Genomic DNA, 24,290 nt, shown 5'->3' on the forward strand with positions numbered 1-24,290 from the left:
AATAGGTTCAGTAGTCAGCGGATCTCACCATCTGCTGAATCTGCTACGTAGACTTGTTCTCTTCATTCCAAAAGAAGACACAGCAGTAGTGGTGAGAACAATAATCAACTCCAGGCTCAACTATGCAAATGCCCTTTACCTCGGACTCCCAAAATACCAGGCTGCTCGTCTACAAGTTGTCCAGAATATGGTGGCACGACTTGTAATAGGAAAAAAACCTTGGGAATCGATCACTCCTTCCCTCAGGTCCCTCCACTGGTTGCCCGTAAAAGACCGGATCACATTTAACCACTTGCTTACCGGGCACATATACCCCCCTCCTGCCCAGGTGAAATTTCAGCTTCCGGCACTGCGTCGCTTTAACTGACAATTGCGCGGTCGTGCGACGTGGCTCCCAAACAAAATTGACGTCCTTTTTTTCCCCACAAATAAAGCTTTCTTTTGGTGGTATTTGATCACCTCCTGCGGTTTTTATTTTTTGCGCTATAAACAAAAAAAAAAGCAACAATTTTGAAAAAAAATCAATATTTTTTACTTGTTGCTATAATAAATAGCCCAATTTTTTTTTTCTCAGTTTAGGTCGATACGTATTCTTCTACATATTTTTGGTAAAAAAAAAAAATCGCAATAAGCGCTTACAAAATATGGGACAGAATATTATTATTATTATTATTATTATTATTTATTATTATTATTATTTTTTTTATTTTTTACTAGTAATGGCGGCGATCTGCGATTTTTTTTTTTTTTTTTTTTTTTTTTTTTTTTTTGGGACTGCGACATTATGGCGGACACATCGGACACTTTTGACACATTTTTGGCGCCATTCACATTTATACAGCGATCAGTGCGATAAATATGCACTAATTACTGTATAAATGTGACTGGCATTCAAGGGGTTAACACAAGGGGGTGAGGAAGGGGTTAAATGTGTGCCTGTATTGTGTTCTCACTGTGTGTGGAGGGGGGGTGACTGGGGGAGGTGACCGATCTGTGTCCCTATGTATAAGGGACACAGATTGGTCTTCTCTCTCCCCTGAGAGGACGTGGAGCTCTGTGTTTACACACAGAGCTCCACGTCCCTGCTCTGTCATTACCGATCGCGGGTACCTGGCGGACATCGCGACCGCCAGGCACGCGCATCGGCATTTCGGGGACGCGCCGGCGCGCTCGCGCGCCCCCCAGTGGCCGGAGGAAACCAGGACGTCAATTGACGTCCTGTTGGATATTCAGAGCCACTGTGAAGCCGTCATTTGACGATGGCCCGGGGCTCAAGTGGTTAAGGTGCTCTGCCTGATGCACAAATGTGTACAGGGAAGCACGCCCCAATATTTATGTGATGCATTAAAATGCCACAACCCCAATTGCGTTCTCCGTTCTACCAACCAAAATCTACTCCAAATACCCAAGGCCCGCTACAAGTCCAAAGGAGAATGTAGATTTGCAGTGCAAGGACCTCGACTGTGAAGCGCATTACCAACCAGTATCCGAACAGACGTGAACCACCTGACTTTCAGAAAAAAAACCTCAAAACCCACCTATTCTGAAGGCAAAAAATCGAAGGAAATGGATACCAAGCGCCTTGAGGCGATTCACTTCGTATGTGTAGCGCTATAGTTTTTTCACTCACCTCTGTTCCTGTGAGCTGTGTGAAGGGGGGTGTGTCCCTTCCTCCAGTCAGCTCTGAGTGCACAGTATAAATACAGCTCTCTGCCCCCCTCTCAGACAAGCTTATAAAATTGACACTTTGAACAGATGTACAGAGGGGAAGACTGCCGATGAACAGATGAAACCAATCCTCCTACATAAATTGTATCGCCTGAGGATAGTCCTTTCACTAGGTATATGTGAGGGATTACAACCACTTTGTCAAACCATATCAGAATAAATTCCCTTAAAGCGGGGGTTCACCCTGTTAAAAAAAAAAAAAAAGTTTTTTTTTATTAGACCATTAAATTCGGCATCGTAGCGCGAGCTACGGTATGCCGGTCTTACATTTTTTATGCCCGTACTCACTGTGCTATCGATGATTGAAGAATCCGGGGAATGGGCGTTCCTATGGTGAGAGAAGGTGATTGACGGCCGGCCCTGGCACGTCACGCTTCTCCGGAAATAGCCGAAATAGGCTTGGCTATTCACGGCGCCTGCGCATAGCCTGTGCGCAGGCGTCATGAATAGCCGAGACCTACTCCGGCTGTCTTCGGGGAGCGTGACGTGCCAGAGCCGGCCGTCAATCATCCTCCCTCTCCATAGGCACGCCCATTCCCCGCGGGAGTCGGATTCTTCAATCATCGATACCACAGTGAGTACGGGGATTAAAAATTTAAGACCGGCATACCGTAGCTCGCGCTACGATGCCGAATTTAATGGTCTAATGATGGAAAGGAGGGTGAACTACCGCTTTAAGAGAGATCTCCTACTGCTGGGGAAGGTCCCTGTTTTATGGAGCAGTTAGAGCATATGTTTGGAGCCTTGTGATTTTAGCTGTAATGCAGTGGTCTCAAAGTACCGGCCCGCGGGCCATTTGCGGCCCGCGGACCAGTTATAAATGGCCCCCAGGCAGGGCAGAAGTGGGGGGAGCAAAAAAAAAAAAAAAAAATTTTTTTTTTTTTGAGCTGGCGCTATTTGGTGGTGAGCCGTTGGTATTACAAGTTATTACCACCAGATGTGAGCTGGCGCCATCTGGTGGTGGACGTTGGTATTACAAGTTAAGCATTACAAGTTAAACAGCAATTCTAATGTCATTTTACACTATTTTCACTGCCATCTTCTTCCCTCTAATTAGAACCCCCAAACATTATATATATATTTTTTATCCTAACACCTTAGAGAATAAAATGGCGATCGTTGCAATACTTTCTGTTACGCCGTATTTGTGCAGCGGTCTTACAAGCGTACTTTTTTGGGAAAAAATTGCACTTTTTTTAATTAAAAAATAAGACAACAGTAAAGTTATCCCCATTTTTTTTAAATATTATGAAAGATAATGTTACGCCGAGTAAATTCATACCCAACATGTCACGCTTCAAAATTGCGCCCGCTTGTGGAATGCCGACAAACTTTTTTACCCTTTAAAATCTTCATAGGCAACGTTTAAAAAAATCTACAGGTTGCATGTTTTAAGTTACAGAGGAGGTCTAGTGCTAGAATTATTGCTCTCGCTCTACCAATCGCGGCGATACCTCACATGTGTGGTTTGAACACCGTTTACATATGCGGGCGCTGCTCGCGTATGTGTTCGCTTCTGCGTGCAAGCTCGTCGGGACGGGGTGCGTTTTCTGGCTCCTAACTTTTTTAGCTGGCTCCTAGATTACAAGCAAATTTGTCAAACCCTGACTTACACCAGTGCTGGTGGTAATAATGCGCTCGCTGACACCAGTACTGTTGTTTTTGAAGTTTGAAAGTTTGCATGCGGCCCCCCATGGCATATGAAAACTTGTCTTGTGGCCCTCAGGTAATTTGAGTTTGAGACCCCTGCTGTAATGGCTTGTTACAATCTTGTCTAGCATGGGACAAACAGATGCATTGAGCACTCAGTTTTTTTAAATGAAAGTAGTAGCGCAAGAGTTCTATCGATACTGAACGCTAGGGGGCACTGCTGCGATCACCTGGTAGTCTGTCCTTGCCAGAAAAATGGAAAATGTGAATGGGTGATAGTGACGCACTGTGAGACTAAAAATACAACACAGGGATAATGCAAAAACCCACCAGCTGGGTAAATGCACCCTTGGTGCAACAATAAATAAAATAGGGGTGAGAGTGAATCAAAATATATAGCAAACTATAGCAATGTGAACTAGTGCAATGGTGTAGGTATACAATGAGAAGTCCACTAAAAACTCAAAAGCGTGAAAAACTACACACGTGTAGATGAAATAAAGTCTATTTAAATAGGAATTTCAGGAGAAAAAACAAGAAATCCAGTGTTTAATGAGGGCAAACTTCAGTGCAGACACCTCTAGTGGTACTAAATGCTCACCTCAGAGCTATAGCATGGATAGCCCAAAGTACCACAGGTGTTTCCTCAAAGCTGCAGCAAAACTGATGTATAGCTGGGAAGGAACTCCACATCAAATTGGCATAGAACAAGTAAAAAAATAATAATGGATTAATAGCATAATCCTGTAGGGGTGCTTGGAAGAAAGACTGATATATCACATATGCACGCACTCACATAAAGGCCATGGATAGTGGGCCTATCTCCACGAACACAGAGTTCGTACACTGGTCCTGTCTGTATTCTTAAGGGTCCCTGGGTATGTAAAGGGTGTCGCGCTTCTAAATCTTCCACCTCTTATCTTGACCCGTGGTATCCGGTGTAGTACTCAGAGGGTATGGGTGGAAGCAAGGAGAGGGAGACCCATAGTGCAGTACCGCATAACATTTATTACAAGGTAATTAAAAAAATAACTTGCATTTAAAATCGAAAAGGCAGAACCAAAACAAACGAGCAGCGAGCTCGTCCCTCCGCCGTCAGAGCGTGTCGGATCTGATGCTCCTGTTCCATACGCGTGTCGTCACACCACGTGACTTCCTACCCTGAAGAAGTCACGTGGTGTGATGACACGCGTATTTTTAGTCTCACAGCGCGTCGCTATCACCCATTCACTCAGTTTTTTTAGTTGGGATGCTGTATCCAAGGAGTAGCTGGTTAACTTTTGAGATATCATCTCTTCGGACCTGTTTTTTACATCATGATTTGCAAGACCGTGGCTGTTGAGAGTGGTGTTGCCTAAACGCAGTGGAAATCCATTCTTCTGCTTCACCTACTCAGGCGTTCAGAGCCTAACTCCCAGTTAGCCTCTGGAGCTCAAAGCCAGATAACTCATCTAAACCGCCTCTGCGTAAAGGTGCACCACCATTTCTTCCATTGACCAAGACTAGTTCCCTACCCTAATAAGAACTTGACCCCTCTGTCTTTCCGGCGGCACTTGCTACTTCTCAACGTACTGGGCACAGCACTTGCCTTGGTGTCTTTTCTGGCACCCTAATTGTGTGATGCTCAGATGACCTTTCCCAAAGAGGGTCAGCTTTTAGCACCCTTACAGTCAGAACCCTTCTGAAGGACCTAAAACCTGCAAGCTTCAACCAGATAGACCTGTGCAGGCGTTTATCACTGGTAACCATTTGTCACCAAAGGGAGAGGCCATGCATTTTAACCACTTTAGCCTCGGAAGATTTGGCTGCTCAATGACCGGGCGATACGGCACTGCGTCACTTTAACTGACAATTGTGCGGTCATGCGTGTTGTACCCAAACAAAATAGATTTTTTGTCCACAAATGGCTTTCTTTTGGTGGTATATGATTACCTCGCCATTTATTTTTTCTGTAATTTTGAAAGTGTAAATGATGGAATTTTTTTTTTTTTTTGACATAAGAATGTGGATGCGATAGGGGTCCCCCGCAACCTTCCACCGTGCTCGGCGAGGATGGGGTAGCTGAATGGTGGGCATGTACCGCACCTAAAATTACCTGAAAGCCTCTGCTTCCTTGAGGTATGTAAAATGGCCTCGGTCCTCTGACTGATTCGGCCGGCTTCCTTGCACAGTGTCTCCCCACCGGAGGAAACACTAATAACTGAGGTCTGGCAGGGGAAGTGAGAAATTTCTGGGCTGGCGCAGTGTTTCCTGAAGGAAGAGGAGGAGTCTATCTCTCAATTGTGGGCTGTCCTGAAAGACGGAGAGGGAAAAATATACTGCGCTCAGTGCTTTACTTTTCAGCACACACCACACCAGAACTGTGAACTGACATCCTTGGAAACGGAGCATTTTGCCTTGTGGTTGGGCTGAAAATTGCTGCCATGGCAACTTTACAGCATCTGGTGTGAAACCACACTGGCAAGAAAATAGTCGTTGACTAGTTATGCTGACCCACTCAGCATAACTGACCCACTCAGCATCACTGAGTGGGTGATGCTGAGTGGGATATTTTGCATCACTGACCCAGAACTTGTCTCTAGGTTGGGAACGTTGGTGAAAAGTCAGAAGCCCTTATACATGTACTGTATGTTGGTTCATAAATTCCAAATGTTAAAACTAAAAGGAAAAACAGGGCAGCAGAGGAGAGCTCAGCAATTGCAATATCTGCAGTGAAACTTTATTCTATATATGAACAAATGTTTACAGAAATCTAAAAAATAAATACATTTTTAATTTATTTTTTTCAGCTCTTTAAGCGCCGCAATGTGGAAATGTTTTCTGAAGACCCATCCATGTTTGATGGTCCAGTAATGGATCCCTATGTTAGCTCAACTAATGTTGGGGTAAGTGCAGAAGAGTACATATAAGTCTTTCTACAGCATGGTAACCTATACAGTATGTTTGTTTTTAATGGTGTGTGTGTGTGTGTGCTTTTACAGGATAGAGTTATTACCCTTGAGATGGTTGGGTCGCTGCTTTCTGATGACCCTGATCTGCAGTTGGCCACAACACAAAAATTCCGAAAGCTGCTATCTAAAGGTATGAAATCTTGTGAGTATATATGCCATTGAGCAGGCATCTGATGCACTTTAATGCAGGCCTTGACAAAATCCGGGCGCCAGGTCACAATTGCGACAAGAAATTGTGACCTGGCGCCTGCCGGTAATTTAGGCCGCGGCTTTGCAGCCTTGTGAAGGCCCAAGCTGCCTTCTGTGACCTGGCGCCATATGGTGGTGGCCGTTGGCATTACAAGTAAAACAGCAGTTCGTGTGTGTGTGTATTTTTTTTTTTTACTGTTTGCACTGCCATCTCCTTCCCTCTAATTAGAACCCCCAAACATTATGTACATTTTTGTATTCTAACACCGTAGAGAATAAAATGGCGATCTTTGCAATACTTTCTGTCACACCGTATTTGCGCAGCTGTCTTGCAAGTGCACTTTTTTGGGGGAAAAAATACTTTTCTCTTCCGTTCAGGGAAGGACACGGCAGCATTGACCTTGGGGTTATATATCCTTCTTTCAGGAGAGACGCAGGCAGAAAAAAACAGCACTTCAAGTGTTAAAACACTTCTTCTTTCAGTACAGCACCTTCCAGGGGGCAGGTCCCCCGGGTACATCCCACTCTCTGCACATGCAGCCCCAGTTTTTTCTGCCTAACGTTAGAAGACATGGCTCCTCTGGGCCCATGTGCTCTGGAGGTTTTTAGGCAATTTTTTTCGCTTTTATTTTTCCTGCATTTTATTTTTTATTTATTTTTTTGGATCCTGGGATCTACAATCAACTGCCGACTGGGTGACAGACTGGATCCTCGATCCAGCCTGCAGTGCCTGGTGCTTTTACTGTGTTCTGCTGTTTTTTGTCACTGTATTTTTAAAACGTGTGTGTGTGTGGCCACCATTTTGACGCTGACGCACCTCTATTGACTCGGCGGCCATTTTCTTGTAGTCCGCATGCTGTTTTTTCTGCATGTCGGCAGCCATCTTGGAAAAGTTTTGGCCTCTAGTGACCAGAATAATGGCGCCAAAAGCTCTCGGCACTCTTCCTGAGGGACGGCACAGCACGGGCAGCGTTCTCAGTAGCGCTACAGCCTGGTCGGGTGGTGAGTCCTCTGGGGAGTCCCCTGCTCTCTGTTGCGGCCGGGAGGGTGGCCTGTGGGTCCCGCCTTGCAGTACAAGGGCGGCATATATGGTGGGTCAGCATGGCGTCTGAACCGGAAGCTTCTACCCCAAACATGCCAGAGTTAACCCTTAGTGTCCCTGTTCCGGCGGCCTCAGTGGATGCTATGACGGCAGTCCTTGAGGCGTTTGTTGCCAGGATTGAAGCGGCGAGAAGGGGGGGTAAAAAGCGCCCCCTCCCTCTGCCTTCTTCTGGGGATGTCTCTGACACGGAATCGGGCCCTGCTTCTGCGTCTGGCCCTGGTTCCGTCATGTCAGATGATGCAGGCTTAGCCCACACGGACAGTGAGGATGACTCTGCTTCAGGGTCAAAGGAATAAGGAATATAAGGAATTTGTTGGAGCTCTTATCACTGCGGTGCAGGATACTCAGAAACTTAAGGATTTGGTGGAGGCATCAGATATGCCGGTCTCTTTTGGGTTCCGCAAGCCACCCCGCACCGCAAAAGTGTTTCCTTGTGTTCCATATCTGGACAAATTGTTGTACAAGGAATGGGATCGGCCGCAGAAAGTTTTTGCTATTCCAAAATACTTTGCGGTCCGTTACCCGTTTTGAGGAGGATTTCCTAAAAAAAAGTGGGTATCTCCTCCGTCAGTGGACCCCCCTGTGTCCAGACTGAACAAGGCTACCACGTTACCTGTGGAAGGGGCTCCCGCTTTTAAGGATCCCGCGGATAGGAGAGTTGAGGCTGTGGCCCGCTCCATGTTCACAGTGGTGGGGTCGGCGGTGAGACCGGTTTTGGCCGGGGCTCTGGTGTCAGACACTTACAGAACGGGCAAAGTCCTTGCTGCAGGAGCTGGAGGCGCAGAATGTCTCTGAGACCTGTGTGGACCTGGCCGACCAATTGGTGCAGGGCCTAAAGTTTGTCTGTGAGTCGGCCCTGGATACGCTCCCTTTGCTCTCCAGGGCCTCCGCGGTGGTGCTACGCCGCCTCGTGTGGCTGAAGTGTTGGTCTGCGGACCAGTCTTCAAAAAAGGCCTTGGTGGACTTGCCCTTTAAGGGTGAACGGCTTTTTGGGGCGTCCCTGGATGACATCATAACCACAGGCGGTAAGAGCACTCTGATCCCGCAATCTGGAAAGGGTAAAGAACCTCGCCGTAAGCAAGGGACCTCCTTTACTACCCCCAAGCGTTTTTTTTCGCCCACCGAGTGTGGCAGGAAAACGTTTTCAGGGTGCTAAGGCGCCCGCTGAAGGACAAAAGCGGCTGGTGGGGTGTCTGGGGTGTCCAGTCAGCCCAGGGGCGCTGGACTCAGGAGTCTCGCCTACCAATCAATGTACTGGAGCTCCGAGCAATCAAGTTGTGTCTCTCCAAGTGGTCTCTGGGTCTACAGGACCAACCGGTCAGGATCCAGTCCGACAACGCCATGGCCGTGGGGTACGTCAATCATCAGGGGGGCACACTGAGCTTGGCTGCAGCGACGTAAGTCGCGCACATCCTCCGGTGGGCCGACAGGTACGTTCCAGCTCTGTCGGCCATGTACATTCCGGGGGTGCTGAACTGGCAAGCCGACTACCTAAGTCGCCAAACGCTAGACCAAGGAGAATGGTTGCTACACCCGGAGGTGTTTCGGAGCCTGTGCCAAAAATGGGGCACTTCAGACGTGGACCTTCTGGCGTCCCGTCTCAATCGGAAGGTGTCACGGTTCGTGGCCAGGTCAAGGGATCCGTGGCCGGACGCGTCAGACGCGTTGGTGGCACCTTGGGGTCACTATCGCCTAATCTACGCCTTCCCTCCTCTGAAGCTTCTTCCTCGCCTGCTGCGCAGAGTGGAAGCCGAGGGGATACCAACAATCCTGATCGCTCCGGATTGGCCGCGCGGTTCCCGGTACGCGGATCTGGTGGGAGACTTCTCTAGGCGTCTACCCCTGAGAGAAGATCTTCTGTCGCTGGGTCCGATCTTTCACCCTGCTTTACAGTCGCTGGCTTTAACGGCGTGGCTGTTGAGAGCCAGGTTCTGAAGGATCGAGGCCTGTCGGGCTCAGTGGTCTCTCTCATGCTGCGAGCACGGAAGTCTACTTCACAAAAGATTTACCATCGTACGTGGAAGGCCTACATCTCTGTGTGAGGAGATGAAATGGCACCCCCGTACATACGTGATATCCCGGATTCTGCTGTTCTCACAGCGTGGAGTGGATCAGGCTCTCGCCTTAAGTAAGGTTAAGAGTCAGATTTCGGCTCTAGCTGTCTACTTTCAGCGTCGCATTCCCTGGTGCGCCCTCCACTGCCTCCATGGGACTTGAATTTAGTCCTTTTGGTGCTTCAGGAGGCTCCGTTTGAAGACATTCATAAGATTCCCTTGTTGACTCTGTCCCAGAAGGTGGTTTTTCTGGTGGCAATTACCTCGGTCAGCCGGGTATCTGAACTGGCGCCCTTGTCCTGCAAGGCTCCTTACTTGGTCATCCATAAGGATAAGGTGGTGCCGCAGCCGTCATTCCTTCCAAAGGTTGTTTCGGCTTTTCACATTTAATGAGGACATTGTTTTGCCATCCTTATTTCCTCAGCTGAAAAACCCGAAGGAGACCACTTTGCATTCCTTGGACGCGGTTCGGGCCCTGCGGGTGTACTTGTCTGCTACGGCTCCGTTTCGGAATTTGGACTCACTGTTCGTGTCGGTAACTGGTCCTAAGAAGGGTCTGGCGGTCTCGTCGTGCTCCAGGCTTATGCCCTAAAGGGGCGGGCGCCTCCCTTTCAGGTTACGGCGCATTCGACCAGGGCGATTGGTGCCTCTTGGGCTTTCCGCCATCAAACGTCTGTGTTACAGGTGTGTAAGGCAGCAACCTGGTCGTCAATCCACACCTTCTCAAAATTTTACAAGGTGGATGTGAGTGCATCTTCAGATGCCTCCTTTGGCTGCAAGGTTTTACAGGCGGTAGTTTAAGGTTGAAGTTCCTCCGTTGAACTCTTGTTTGTTTGGGGTGAAGCTTGGTTTGGTGTGTGTTTGTTTTTTTGTTTTTGTTTTTTTCCACCCCTCAAAAAAAAATTAACACTGCTTGGGCACGTCCCTAAGGTCAATGCTGCTGTGTCCGTCCATGAACGGAAGAGAAAATAGGATTTTTGTACTCACCGTAAAATCCATTTCTCTGAGTTCATGGATGGACACCGCACCCACCCCTCTGTTTGTACTGCTTGTTTACGAACTGGGGCTGCATGTGCAGATAGTGGGATGTACACGGGGGAGCCGCCCCCTGGGAGGTGCTTTACTGAAAAGTGTTTTAACACTTGAAGTGCTGTTTTTTCTGCCCAAGTCTCTCCTGAAAGGAAGGATATATAACCCTATGGTCAATGCTGCTGTGTCCATCCATGAACTCGGAGAAATGGATTTTACAGTGAGTACAAAAATTTAATTTTTTTTTTTTTTTATATTGTGAAAGATATGGTTACGCCGAGTAAATTGATACCCAACATGTCACGCTTCAAAATTGCGTCCGCTCGTGGCATGCCGACAAACCTTTACCCTTTTTAAAATCTCCATAGGTGACGTTTAAAATAATTCTACAACTTGCATGTTTTGAGTTACAGAGGAGGTCTAGAGCTAGAATTATTGTTCTCGCTCTAATGATCGCGGCGATACCTCACATGTGTGGTTTGAATACCGTTTACATATGTGGGCGGTACTCACGTATGTGTTCGCTTCTGCGCGCGAGCTTGGCGGGACGGCGCGTTTTCTGGCTCCTAACTTTTTTAGCTGACTCGTAGATTCCAAGAATTTGTCAAACCCTGCTTTTAATGTTCTAGTGCATTGAATGTTGTTCTAATGCAGTTATGCCTCTAGAGTAAGTCATGTTGGCACTGTCCCAAATTCCTAGTCCTTGATTACTTTGCATTTCAGAGCCAAACCCCCCGATAGATGAAGTGATCAATGCTCCTGGAGTAGTTGAACGGTTTGTAAATTTCCTTAAAAGAAATGACAACTACACACTACAGGTGAGTGTATTGCTTTGGATTCAGAGGTAGCTTCTGGAGAGGATTTAAGATTGGTATATACAGTAAGTACAACACTGAGTTTCCTCTATTTCTAGTTTGAAGCCGCCTGGGCCCTGACAAACATTGCATCTGGCACTTCACAACAAACCAAAATAGTGATAGAAGCAGGAGCTGTGCCAATCTTTATCCAGCTGCTAAACTCCGACTTTGAAGATGTGCAGGAACAGGTTGGAACACTAAATGTTTTAATACCCATTTGTGCATTCCTTAATGTTAGTAGCTTCTCATTCAATGAATGCTATTGTCTTCCCTTTACCTGTCTTCCTGTGGATTTCTTTAGGCTGTGTGGGCACTAGGGAACATTGCAGGTGACAGTTCTGTGTGTCGAGACTATGTGCTTGGCTGCGACATCCTTCCTCCTCTACTTAAGTGAGTACAAAATAATGCATAGAGCAAAATGGGTCTCCCTATTTATTTTAAGGGGGGGGGGGGAAAGAAACAACCTGTTACAACTGGGCTTATGCAAGAATTGTGTTGAGTATTTGTGTTGAGCCCCTTGAAGTCCAAAAATTAATTGTATACATGAAGCCTTGGCTTCTCTAGAATGGGGGTCAGCAACCTGTAGATCGTGGACAGGTGACTGGTAGATTGCAGTCTGGGCTTGCTAACCCACCATTCCAGAGCATCGGACTGAGTGCAATGTAGAGGGGCTACTTGTAAATTTGGAGCTGTAGTAGGGAGCAAGAAATGCATAAGCTGATGCCTCCTCTGTAGTGTTGGCTCCTGTCCCAAGTGGAGTGGTAACAACTGCTCTCTACCTCTTATCCCAGCTAGCGGTCTTTGCAGTGTTGCCAGCAACAGGAAAGATCTTCCGGTCAGTGTGAAGCGATACACTGGGCATAATTGTATAGGACTGTTTTCACACTGATGTGCTACAGTTTACCCACAACACAGTGCAGTGTACCTGCAGATTTCCTTCGTGTTTGCTGCGTTTAGCCATAGACTTCTATTTATATCATGCAGGTTTGGTAGACTTTCTGAAAGTGGCTTATTCACAAGTGCAGCAGGCACTGCTGCTCATCTCAAAAAAGCGATCTGCATGTGTTTGACAGGTGGTGAGGTGGCAATATGTTGCCTCCTCTCCACCAGATTTAAATCCGTTATTGTGACACAGTAGTACAGCAATTTGAGGTTTAAATCAGGTGTGAGGCGGCAACACTGTGCCCGGTGATCTTTGACTTCTCCCATATAGATCTCCACCTCTAAGGTTGCCTATCCTTGCTCTAGAGCAGCGGTTCTCAACCTCTCTAGTGCCGTGACCCCTTGATAAAATTTCCCAAGTTGTGGGGACCCCTAACAGTAAAATTATTTTCATAGTGTGGGTTGTCGGCACCCAAGGCAAGTAATTTGCGCCCCTAACCCACGGACATAGTGCTCCCTGAGTCCCTTCCACTCGTACAATATTAAAACCCCTTATGGAACATTTTAGGATGTACCAGTCCTCTTTCTCTTTTGTTCTCCTTTCTTTCCCTTTTTATCTCTCTCTATCCTAATTTATTGTTTTTTTCCCACATCCCTCTCTCTAGCCGTTTTTGTCCTTTCTCTTATTCTTTTTCTTTATTCCTCCCGCTCTTTTCCTCTACCTTCCATATATTCTCTATTTTTTATTCCTTCTCTTACTCCTTGGTGGAGGGGGGGAATGGAATGAGTGGCAGTGCTGGGGGGAGTTCTGGTCAGCCAACTTAGGTTCTCTTGATAAAGGTCATCTGCTGATCTGATAACTTATAGTGGCGACTTTTAATGGCAACTATAACCACAGGTAGTGTAACTCACTGTCTCCAGCTTCACTGTGTCTCCAGCTCTGTGGTGTCTCATAGCAGTGACATCTATGCCGAAATCAGGAGATGGGGTCTCCTTCAGCACCTCCCACTTTACATTCCTCAGTCAACTGACCTCTAGTCTCTGCCCCTCAGCCAGGCTGTGAACTGAATGGGCGACTGAGTGGGCAGCCGTGGGCTCCAGGAACAGCCCAGCTGGGCGGCCACAGGCTCCAGGGACAGCCCTGCTGGGCGGCCACAAAAAAGCTGGGAGAGCGGTGCAGGCTTCAGGAACAGTCCAGGATTTGGTGACCCCTGGCAAATCATCATTCGACCCCCAGGTTGAGAACCACTGCTCTAGAGTAAGCTCTTCCCCCTTCTTTTTTTCCTAAGCCCTATTGATGTTAGTCCTATGCCTCAGCCTCTATGTACTGAGGTTTTTACAGTTGCTTGGTAAGGGCTCAGTGGAGGTGGGGTGCTTCTCAACTATCCATCTTGAAAATTAATTTAGGTATTGTAATGAGATGTCACGTGCCTGTGCACCTAGATCACTCTTGTTAAAGTGAGATAAAGTGACCTGTGAGACTGTCAGCTCATGCATGGAAGCCAATCGTTCTTTAATGCTTGTGGTCAGCTTAACACTAGTATTTAAAGGTTACCTTTTTAGGCACCGATAGGCATAGACAAGATAAATCCAATTATGCAGTGTGTGTGTGTGTGTGTGTGTGTGTGTGTGTGTGTGTGTGTGTGTGTGTGTGTGTGTGTGTGTGTGTGTGTGTGTGTGTGTGTGTGTGTTTTTTTCTTCACTTTGTCTGATGCCTTTATGGTCCATTATTCCAATGCTGTCTGCAATGGACTGCTGAAGGGCCTGACAGGCATGGCACTAGCATCCTGGAATTTAGTTCTTTGCTTGAATTCCTGCTGTCCTTTTTGGAGTGTTTCTTTTGAGCATGGTCTCCTCCTAGGCTCTTAGGAGGATTTAATCTCCGTCATACTAGGTTTTATGATCTTGATTGCCGACTCTGATTGCATTGGCCATAAATATGCTTTCTTATTCATTTAGAACATGGGCAACATATATTCATATACCATGTGTGGCACCTGCCCTATAACTCTACCCCATTCTAAATCTTCAGTTTTTGTGCTAGAGTCTGAAGTGATGGAGCTCTTCTCCCCAGGGAAATCTGCTTCACTAGTTTTATCTTCCCAAGTTCTTCCAGAACAGCTTACGAGAGAGGTGTTCCCCCCTCATGTAGAACAGGAAACGCATGATCCAAATCAATATAAAAGGCTTGTGCTAAACCCCAGACCTTCAGTATGTGTTTCCGTCAGCTAGACAGGGTCACAGGAATGTTCTCCCCCCCCCCCCCAATGTGTTTCCTGTTCTAGGTGGGAGGAGTCTCTCTCCTTCCTCTCCCTCTTGGAAATTGAGTTAAGAGATAATACACTGAAGCCATGTATGCAGAACGGTAAAACCTTGGAGGCTGTACCCAGGGGTCTGTAATGACTGGGCTGGACCCTGCATGGACTCTTGCCTTGGCACTTTGTGCATTGTGGTGAGTCAGCCACAGGGTGCTTTACAGGTCCAGGGTCATGGTCCATCACTATGAAACCAGTCCCTGAAGGCTCCCTTTTGGGGGGTATGCCCACCATGACAGTGAAGCCTGTACTTTTATATACAGTCCAATGCCGTGGATAGATGAGATGGGGGTCCCCCTGTATCTCTGTCACTGTAAAAATAGAGCTATGTTGGGAAAATATTCAACAGTGCAAACTTGGCACTAACATTTAAACTCGGAGCTCAGTTTAGGTGCCTGACCAGGTGATGCATTATACCACATTTATTCAAAGTGCTAAAGCCAGAGTCCCAAAGGCACATGTGGATAAAAGGAATTGAGGAGTTGTCCCAGGCTGCTGTCGCAGATACACTTGGAGTAGTGGTAAACAAGGTTTGGACAATCGGAACAGCGTTCAGGGCTCTCGGTTCAAGTAATTCGTTTTGTGATATTCACCAGTGGTTTAGCGTTAATCTTGGATGTAAGAAAAGACTTTCCAGTGAATGAACAGTTAATGTAGTTTATTACAAAACTTGAAACCACAGGACAATATAAAATCTGTGAAATGTCCATTTTCCTAACTTCTGCGGGATTCTTTTTTTCTTCTCTCTCCCTCTTTCCCTTTTTCTTCTCTACTTTCCTTTCTCTTTTATAAATGATATACGAGACTTTGACAGGGCAATTCAATTCCTGATATTTTGCAATTAGCAGAACTACAAGTCCCATGAGGCAAAGCAAGACTGACAGAGGCATGATGGGACTTTTGCAACGGCTGGGGGTCCACTAATTGCTCACCCCTGCTCTAGTTGGTCAAGAAACTGGTATTTTTGTACTTGCCGTAAAAATTCTTGGAGTTCATTGAGGTATACAGGTACCACGTCTCTGACTGGATCATGCTTCTGGTACTGCCTTTCCCCAAAACTGAGACCTGCTTGAAGTAAGATGTTCTACCAGGTCAGCGTGATATTTTTGTTGGTGTCCAAATACTCCTGTAGCCAACAGTATAACCCAAATAATTTGAATTCCAAAAAAAGTAATATACTGTATATTTTTTTTTTTCCCTGCAGTTTGCTGACTAAGTCAACTCGCCTTACCATGACAAGAAATGCTGTCTGGGCCTTGTCTAACCTATGCAGAGGGAAGAACCCCCCTCCAGATTTTGATAAGGTCTTCTTTCAATTAATTTTCCATACAAATTGTGGTTTACAATGTTTCCAGAAATCTCATAATATTTGTCTGTAATCCTCTAGGTGTCTCAATGTCTTCCTGTGCTCTCACGTCTCCTGTTCAGTAGTGACTCTGACCTGTTGGCAGATGCTTGCTGGGCGCTTTCCTATCTTTCTGATGGTCCCAATGAGAAGATCCAGGCAGTCATTGACTCGGGAGTCTGCCGCAGGCTTGTAGAGCTTTTAATGTGAGTGATATAACTACACTTGGTTTTTACTTTGTATATGCTTCAATTTATAAGAGGGTAAAAACGGATTAATGGCTTAGTTTGTATGAACAAGTATATAAGTTCTCCCACTTAAAAAGATGAGAGGACTGTAATTGTCATCATAGGTATACCTGAACCATGAGAGACAAAATGTGGAAACAAATCCAGACAATCACATTGTCTGATTTGGAAAGAATTTATTTGCAAATTATGGTGGAATATAAGTATTTTGTCACCTACAAACAAGCACGATTTCTGGCTCTCACAGACCTGCATCTTCTTCAAGAGGCTCCTCTGTCCTCCACTCATTACCTGTATTAATGGCACCTGTTTGAACTTGTTATCGGTATAAAAGACACCTGTTTACAACCTCAAACAGTCACACACCAAACTCCACTATGGTAAAGTACACCAGAAACAAAATTGTAGACCTGCACAAGGCTGGGAAGACTGAATCTGCAATAGGCAAGCAGCTTGGGGTGAAGAAATCAACTGTGGGAGCAATAATTAGAAAATGGAAGACATACAAGACCACTGACGATCTCCCTCAATCTGGGGCTCCACGCAAGATCTCACCCCCTGGGGTCAAAATGATCTCAACGTGAGCCAAAATCCCAGAACCATGGGGGGGGGGGGGCCTTGTGAATGACCATTTTGTCTCTTTGTATACCTATGATAATTGCAGGCCTCTCTTTAAGTGGGAGAACCTGAACAATTGGTGGCTGACTAAATACTTTTTTTGCCCTGCTGTAATGTAATTAGAGCCTCTTGGGTGCTGCAAAATAGTTTTTATTTTGATCTTTTGTTGCGATTCGTACCTGGCCCACGTTCCTTTGCTACCAGTGAACTGAGTGGCTTTAATTTCTGGTGGGAGATTTGGTGGCTGGATTAATTGGTGCACAGAGAAAATGTGCCAGTATCTATTTGCACACTAATTTAGCCTTTTTATGTGCCAAAACAATATGTTTTGCATGATAGTGGAGGGCTGTTCGTCCATATAGATCTACCTCTCCTGTCTTATGCAGTGTGTAAAAGGGGGGAACTAATGCGCAAAACCACTCTAACCAAGGGCACTAGAAGCTGAATATTTAAAATACTCAGATATAATAATAATAATAAAATGGTACTAAAATTCTAATAAAAAGCAGCATCCACTACTAAAAGGTGTTCACACACCGACGATCATATGAAGAAGAGGGGGTGTAGTGGCGCTTGCCAATAGGAAATAAATGGTCAATGTATATATAATACACATATACGTAAAACGCACAACGTAAAAGGCCTGACCAGTGTATCCAATTTAAACGTGTTCCACTCCTATTTCCTTATATCCCACCATACATCAACAACCATGATGTGAGGGATGGATAACGTGAAGATAATGAGATCCAAAATGAGTAAATGACTAGAAATTTTAGTCCTCAAAAATTTCCAATAATAAATAAATAATGTGAAAGAAACTCCTTGATAAGTCCAGTGCAAAAATAAATAAATATAATAAATGGTGAAAAAGTAAAATCCAGAATAAATAATCAATAATAAAACACCTTTGAATAATTGCAAGAGAGTCTATATGTGCACAATACCGTGCTAAAATAAATAAATAGTGTTCAAAAAATTTAATAAATCAGTGCTTCAATATAATCTCCAAAGTGCACAGTGCTCTAAAAAACTAAGTCCGATAATCAAGTGCTTGATTGAATATTCCCCAAAGGTGCAATAGTGCTTGAAAAAAGATGATGCTGCAATCCACCGCACGATCATTCAGTGTATTTGTGCAGATCAAGCCTTATTGTAAGGTAATCCTAGCCTCTCACCTCAAACAAGGCTAAATTCAGCCCATAATGATGTCAATGAAGCCTAGCAGGTTCCACTGCGGATCTGTGTCTCCAGGTCAGCCCAGCTTGCTCCAGTCATCCGACCAGATTTCCCAGATTGCTCTCAAACTGGCACTCAATAGAAGCACAATAGAATCCCCATAGTATAGTAGGCAAATGCGTTTTAATAAAAAAATAATATAGCACTCACATTTTAAAATCGCTGTAATCAGCATGCAGATGATGACCGTAATCAGATTGACTCCACAGCAGTTCTCCTCTCTCGGCCGCTCCTCCTCCTGACGCGTTGCATGGCAGATCGACGCCACTTGGTCATAGGTTCTAAGTGGCATCGATCTGCCACGCATATGTGCTTCTATTGAGTGCCAGTTTGAGAGCGATCTGGGAAATCTGTGGTCGGATGACTGGAGCAAGCTGGGCTGACCTGGAGACACAGATCCGCAGTTGAACCTGCTGGGCTTCATTGACATCATTATGGGCTGAATTTAGCCTTGTTTGAGGGGAGAGGCTAGGATTACCTTACAATAAGGCTTGATCTGCACAACTACACTGAATGATCGTGCGGTGGATTGCAGCATCATCTTTCTTTCTCGTACATCACGGGACACAGAGCGGCATATTCATTACTATGTGGGTTATATGGAGTACCTTCAGGTGATGGACACTGGCAATCTCAAACAGGAAGTGCCCCTCCCTATATAACCCCCTCCCATAGGAGGAGTACCTCAGTTTTTTCGCCAGTGTCTTAGGTGTTGGTCATGGTTTAGCTTTGCCTCCACATCCTTGGGATCAAGGCAGGCTAACCGGATCTGTCCAACGGCCTCAGTGCTAAAGTGGACAGTATCCGGACCCCAAAGCCATGGGGTTTGCCCATAACGCTTCTCTTTTTAGAGAGCTGGGCCCAGGACTTAGAACCTTGGGCATCTAAAGCTCCTGTTTGCCAGGGTGCTATATGGGCCCAGGACAGTGGCTCCTTCATAGGAACCCAGGGCCTGAAGGTCTAGACGCCACCCACGGAGATGGGGGAAGATTGGACCTCTTGCTGTGCAAAAGTCCTGCGGCATGGAGCAGGTAAGTATTGGGGAGCCTGCGGAACTTGGTTCTTAGCAGATTCCCTGGAGGGAGGTGCACAGGGGGTCATGCCTGGGTATGCTCTGCATTGGCAAGGAATCACTATGTCTATGGTCAGAGACAGGATGATTCAAATCTTTTTCCCCCAGTGATAGGTGTCCTCCCTGGAAAGTGTTGTTTAGCTGGGTCTGCTGCGCTAGGTGTGGGATCTCTGTGAAATACAGGAGCCGTGTTTCCCATGCTAAGAGGAGGTCTGTGACCTACCTGAGGGCTTACCTGCCTGGGTGCTGCGCCGCTCCGTCCTCCATGTGCGATGGCCCCCGCCGACGGGCGCGCGCTCGAGATATGAACGTTTTTCGCGCCGTTGGCTGGGGTGGGGGCGCATCCCTGTGGGCGGCGATTTACATATAGGAAGGGGAGGCCCTTCCAGTAGCTGCCAAAAGCTCAGTGTCTTCCTGAGTTACAGAGGAGGAGGACGCAGAGCGGAGCTCGCTACACCCAGTGGCGGAAGGAAAGATTACAGTCGTTTTCTAAAGAATAGACTGTCAAACCTACAGATAGGTTTCCTTTTCCTTTTTTTCATCAGATGGCTATTGGCAATACTTATTAGGAGACAGAGTATTTTTCTTTTCCTCTTCAAAAAAAAAAAAAAGAAAAAAGAAGAAGAAAAAGGGAAAGTACTTCTGATCTCCCTTCTCAGTTTGGGCGTTAGTCTCTATCGTTCCCAAACCGGCAGAGGGTGGGGATTCCCCCGCAAAATCCGAGGGCTCAGACACGGCTATGCCGCTGCTCTCCCCACAGGACATATCAGGGCACGCCCTGATGGGACCTGGGGGATCTGGTGCTGGGGCTGGTCCAGTTCAGTCCAACCCCGGCTTTGTCACTGAGAGGGTGCTTGCTGTTTCTTTAGGAGAACTAGAGAAAAGAATGGCAAAAAGAATAGCTAAGGCTATATCGGGTAGAAAGCGGACTAGGTCTCCGTCACCCGAGCAGGAACCCTCAGACTCAGAGATCCTTTCCCTAGGGGAGTTGGATAATCCTGACATTTTGGACCAGGGTGGTTCAGAGATCGAGGATCCGGATACTGAGGAGTCTAGTTCAACCTCCCAAGGGGAAAGTTTGTGGGTTCAAGCTTTAACGGACATGGTCCATGAGGCATTTAAGTTACCCATACCAGAACCTCAAGTATCGGCGGTTTCAGCTTTAGGCTCATTAAGAGCGCCTCAAAGCAACGCAGTTTTTCCGGTCCATCCTCTACTCGAGGATGTCATATTTCAGGATTGGATCAAGCCAGATAGTCTTTTTACCACCTAAAAAATTCTCTGTTTTATATCCTATGGAGGAGAAATTCTCCAAAAGGTGGGCGCCCCCGGCGGTGGACGCAGCCATCTCCTGTGTGAACAGATCTTTAACTTGCCCTGTAGAAAACTTACAGGTGTTTAAGGATCCGGTTGATAAACGCTTGGAAACATTACTTAAGGCCTCCTTTACTTCAGCAGGGGCGATAGTTCAGCCCGCTGTGGCTGCTATTGGAGTTGCCCAAGCATTATCAGATAAGACTAAGCAAATGCTTAAACTGATCCCTGCCCAACAGGCAGAGGAATTTTCGGATATACCCAGGGCTATACGCTTTACGGTGGATGCTATCAAGGACTCCATCCAGCAGGCGTCACGTTTATCCTTATTTCTAATCCATATGAGAAGGCTCTTATGGTTGAAGAATTGGGAGGCTGAGCCCCCGTGCAAAAAACTCCTGGTAGAGTTTCCCTTCCATGGAGGACGTCTCTTCGGAGAAGATCTGGATAGATATATTCAGACTATATCAAGCGGCAAAAGCACTCTCTTGCCAGTCAAGAAGAAGGCCCGAGGGCCCGCATTTAAGCGCCAGCCCTCCCCGGGGCAGGGGCCCTCTAATACCAAGCAGTATCGACGGCCTCCTGCAAGATCAGGATTTAACAATAAGCCGCAGGGCCAAGCCACGGGTGGCAAGAAGCAGTGGTACCGCAAGCCTGCGAAGCCAGCCCCCAAGTCGGCCTTATGAAGGGGCGCCCCCACCCACGATGGTGGGGGGAAGGCTGCGTCTCTTTGCAGAGGTTTGGGAGGCCAGCATTCCCGACTGCTGGGTACGGTCTTCCGTGACCATGGGCTACAAACTAGAATTTCTAAAATTCCCTCCTCCTCATTACCAGGAGTCAAGAGTACCAGGCGACCCTGTGAAAAGAGCCGCATTGATGGCGGCATTGAATCATCTGCTATGCCAGAAGGTGATAGTAGAAGTACCAGTCCGGGAACAGGGATTGGGGTTCTACTCCAACCTGTTTATTATCCCAAAGCCCAACGGCGATGTCAGGCCAATCTTGGACTTAAAGGGAGTAAATGCGTACCTAAAGGTCCGCTCATTCCGGATGGAAACTATTCGGTCAGCTGTCACCGTGCTCCAGAAGGACGACTTCATGGCGTCCATAGACATAAAGGATGCTTACCTTCATGTGCCAATTTTTCAGCCACATCAAGTATTTCTACGCTTCGCGGTGGCTCAGCGTCATTTCCAATTTGTGGCGCTCCCCTTCGGGTTGGCTACGGCCCCCCGGGTATTCACGAAGGTCCTAGCCCCAATCCTAGCCAATCTAAGGACCCAAGGGGTCACGGTCCTGGCTTACCTGGACGACCTCTTGGTCGTAGACCACTCGTCTCCTGGCCTGGAACGAGCAGTGGCCCTCACGGTTCAGTACCTCGAGAGGTTCGGCTGGGTCCTAAATCGAGACAAGTCAGCATTCCTGCCCACAAGGCAGCTGGAATATCTCGGCATGAGATTGGATACAGAACAACAAAAGGTGTTCCTACCCCTATTAAAGGTCAAGGCCATCAAGGAGCTAATACAAATAGTTCTAAGAAAGAAAGGGCCAACTGTTCGCCTATGTATGCGACTACTAGGCAAGATGGTGGCCACATTCGAGGCGGTTCCGTACGCTCAGAGCCACACTCGCATCCTGCATGCAGCCATCCTGTCAGCATGGAGCAAGAGGCCTCAGGCCTTAGAAATTCCTTTGCCACTCTCACCAAGAGTGCGGCAAAGTCTATCTTGGTGGTTAAACCCTCAGAATCTCCTGAAGGGAAAGACTTTCAGTCCTGTGACCTGGAAGATAGTAACCACAGACGCCAGCCTGATGGGCTGGGGAGCAATTTTGGATGGTTGCACTCGCCAGGGCACTTGGGCAGCGGCAGAGAAGCAGTTGCCCATCAATATCTTGGAGCTCAGAGCTGCTCGACTAGCCCTCAGGGCTTGGACGTCCAAACTACAGGGGTTCCCGGTGAAAATACAATCGGACAATGCCACGGCGGTGGCATATATAAATCACCAAGGGGGAACCAAGAGTCAAGCCGCTCAGAAAGAAGTGAGCTTGATTTTCTTGTGGGCAGAAGCCCATGTGCCCTGCATATAGGCTATAGTCATTCCCGGAGTGGACAACCTACAGGCGGACTTCTTAAGTCACCAGACTCTGTTGCCGGGGGAGTGGTCTCTGCATCCACAGGTCTTTCAGACACTCTGCCAGAAATGGGGAGTGCCGGACGTGGATATCATGGCATCGAGACTGAACAAGAAGCTAGACAGGTTCATGTCCCGCACAAGGGATCCCAGGGCCTGCGGAACCGATGCGTTAGTTTGCCCTTGGCATCAGTTCAAACTTCTTTATGCATTTCCCCCGCTCCAGTTACTACCCCGCCTGCTGCGCAGGATCAGGGTGGAGCACATACCAGTTATCCTGGTAGCTCCAGCATGGCCCAGAAGGGCATGGTATTCACTAATCCTGAAGATGGTAGTGGGAGACCCTTGGACTCTTCCTCTACGGCCAGACCTGCTATCGCAAGGTCCGATCCTCCACCCTGCCTTACGGCATCTAAATTTGACGGCCTGGAAGCTGAATCCCTGATTCTCAGGGGTAGAGGTCTGTCTCAGAAAGTAATCTCTACCCTAATCGGAGCCAGGAAACCGGTCTCTAGGGTGATTTATTACAGGGTCTCGCAAATTTACCATCGATAGAGTATTAAGTTTCCTCCAGCTAGGAGTGGATAAAGGACTGGCATTAAGCACAATCAAAGGACAGATTTCAGCTTTGTCAGTATGGTTTCAGCGGCCGCTGGCCACCCACTCGCTGGTTAAGACCTTCATGCAGGGGGTCTTACGTATTAATCCTCCAGTTAAATCCCCGCTTTGCCCGTGGGATTTAAATCTTGTTCTGTCAAGTTTACAGAAACAACCTTTTGAGCCGTTGGCTGAAATTCCTTTGGTTTTACTGACAAGGAAGTTAGTATTTTTGGTCGCCATAGTTTCCGCCAGAAGAGTATCGGAACTGGCAGCCTTATCCTGTAAGGAACCATATCTTATTTTACATAAGGACAAGGTCGTTCTCCGCCCTCATCCTTCCATCCTACCAAAGGTTATATCCAGTTTTCATCTAAACCAGGATTTGGTATTGCCATCCTTCTTTCCTAAACCTACTTCCAGAAAGGAAGGGTTGCTGCATACCTTGGATATTGTCAGGGCCATGAAGGCCTATCTTAAAGCTACAGAGAAGATCCGGAAAACAGATGTGTTGTTCATTTTACTGGATGGGCCCAAGAAGGGGCAGGCAGCTGCAAAATCCACCATCTCGAGGTGGATTAAACAGTTAATCACTCAGGCCTACGGCTTGAAAGGGTTGCCTCCTCCGTTATCATTAAAGGCTCATTCTACTAGGGCCATGGGCGCCTCCTGGGCAGCACACCACCAGATCTCTATGGCTCAAGTTTGCAAGGCGGCAACCTGGTCTTCTGTCCACATGTTTTACAAAGTTCTACCAGTTGGACGTAAGAAGGAATACTGATACAGCCTTTGGGCAGGCAGTGCTGCGGGCTGCAGTTTGAGACCCTCGGATTCCGGGGGCTCCCTTTTGAGTAAAATTAAAAATTATTTTTTTCTCAACGAAGTTGGATTTATTATGATTTAAGTATATCTCTAAATTAAATCCTTTTGTCTTGGGAAGATGTCTCCCTCCCCTCATTGTAAGCATT

At 46.9% G+C, this 24,290-nt stretch overlaps 1 protein-coding gene across 3 annotated transcripts in view; it reads left to right on the forward strand.

The window, feature by feature from the left end:
• Positions 1-24,290, forward strand: part of KPNA6 (karyopherin subunit alpha 6) — a 68,301-nt gene that overhangs the window by 19,431 nt on the left and 24,580 nt on the right. For all 3 annotated transcript variants that reach the window (XR_005746993.1, XM_040337057.1, XM_040337056.1), the window contains exons 3-9: positions 6,168-6,263; positions 6,360-6,459; positions 11,427-11,521; positions 11,617-11,748; positions 11,862-11,950; positions 15,962-16,061; positions 16,145-16,308. Coding sequence is in view for 2 of the 3 variants with exons in the window: in XM_040337057.1 (XP_040192991.1) it covers positions 6,168-6,263; positions 6,360-6,459; positions 11,427-11,521; positions 11,617-11,748; positions 11,862-11,950; positions 15,962-16,061; positions 16,145-16,308 (776 nt within the window). In the remaining variant the exon portion in view is untranslated. The remainder of the gene's footprint in view (positions 1-6,167; positions 6,264-6,359; positions 6,460-11,426; positions 11,522-11,616; positions 11,749-11,861; positions 11,951-15,961; positions 16,062-16,144; positions 16,309-24,290) is intronic.

This window comes from Rana temporaria, chromosome 2 (assembly GCF_905171775.1).
Source record: "Rana temporaria chromosome 2, aRanTem1.1, whole genome shotgun sequence".
Classification (NCBI taxonomy): domain Eukaryota; kingdom Metazoa; phylum Chordata; class Amphibia; order Anura; family Ranidae; genus Rana; species Rana temporaria.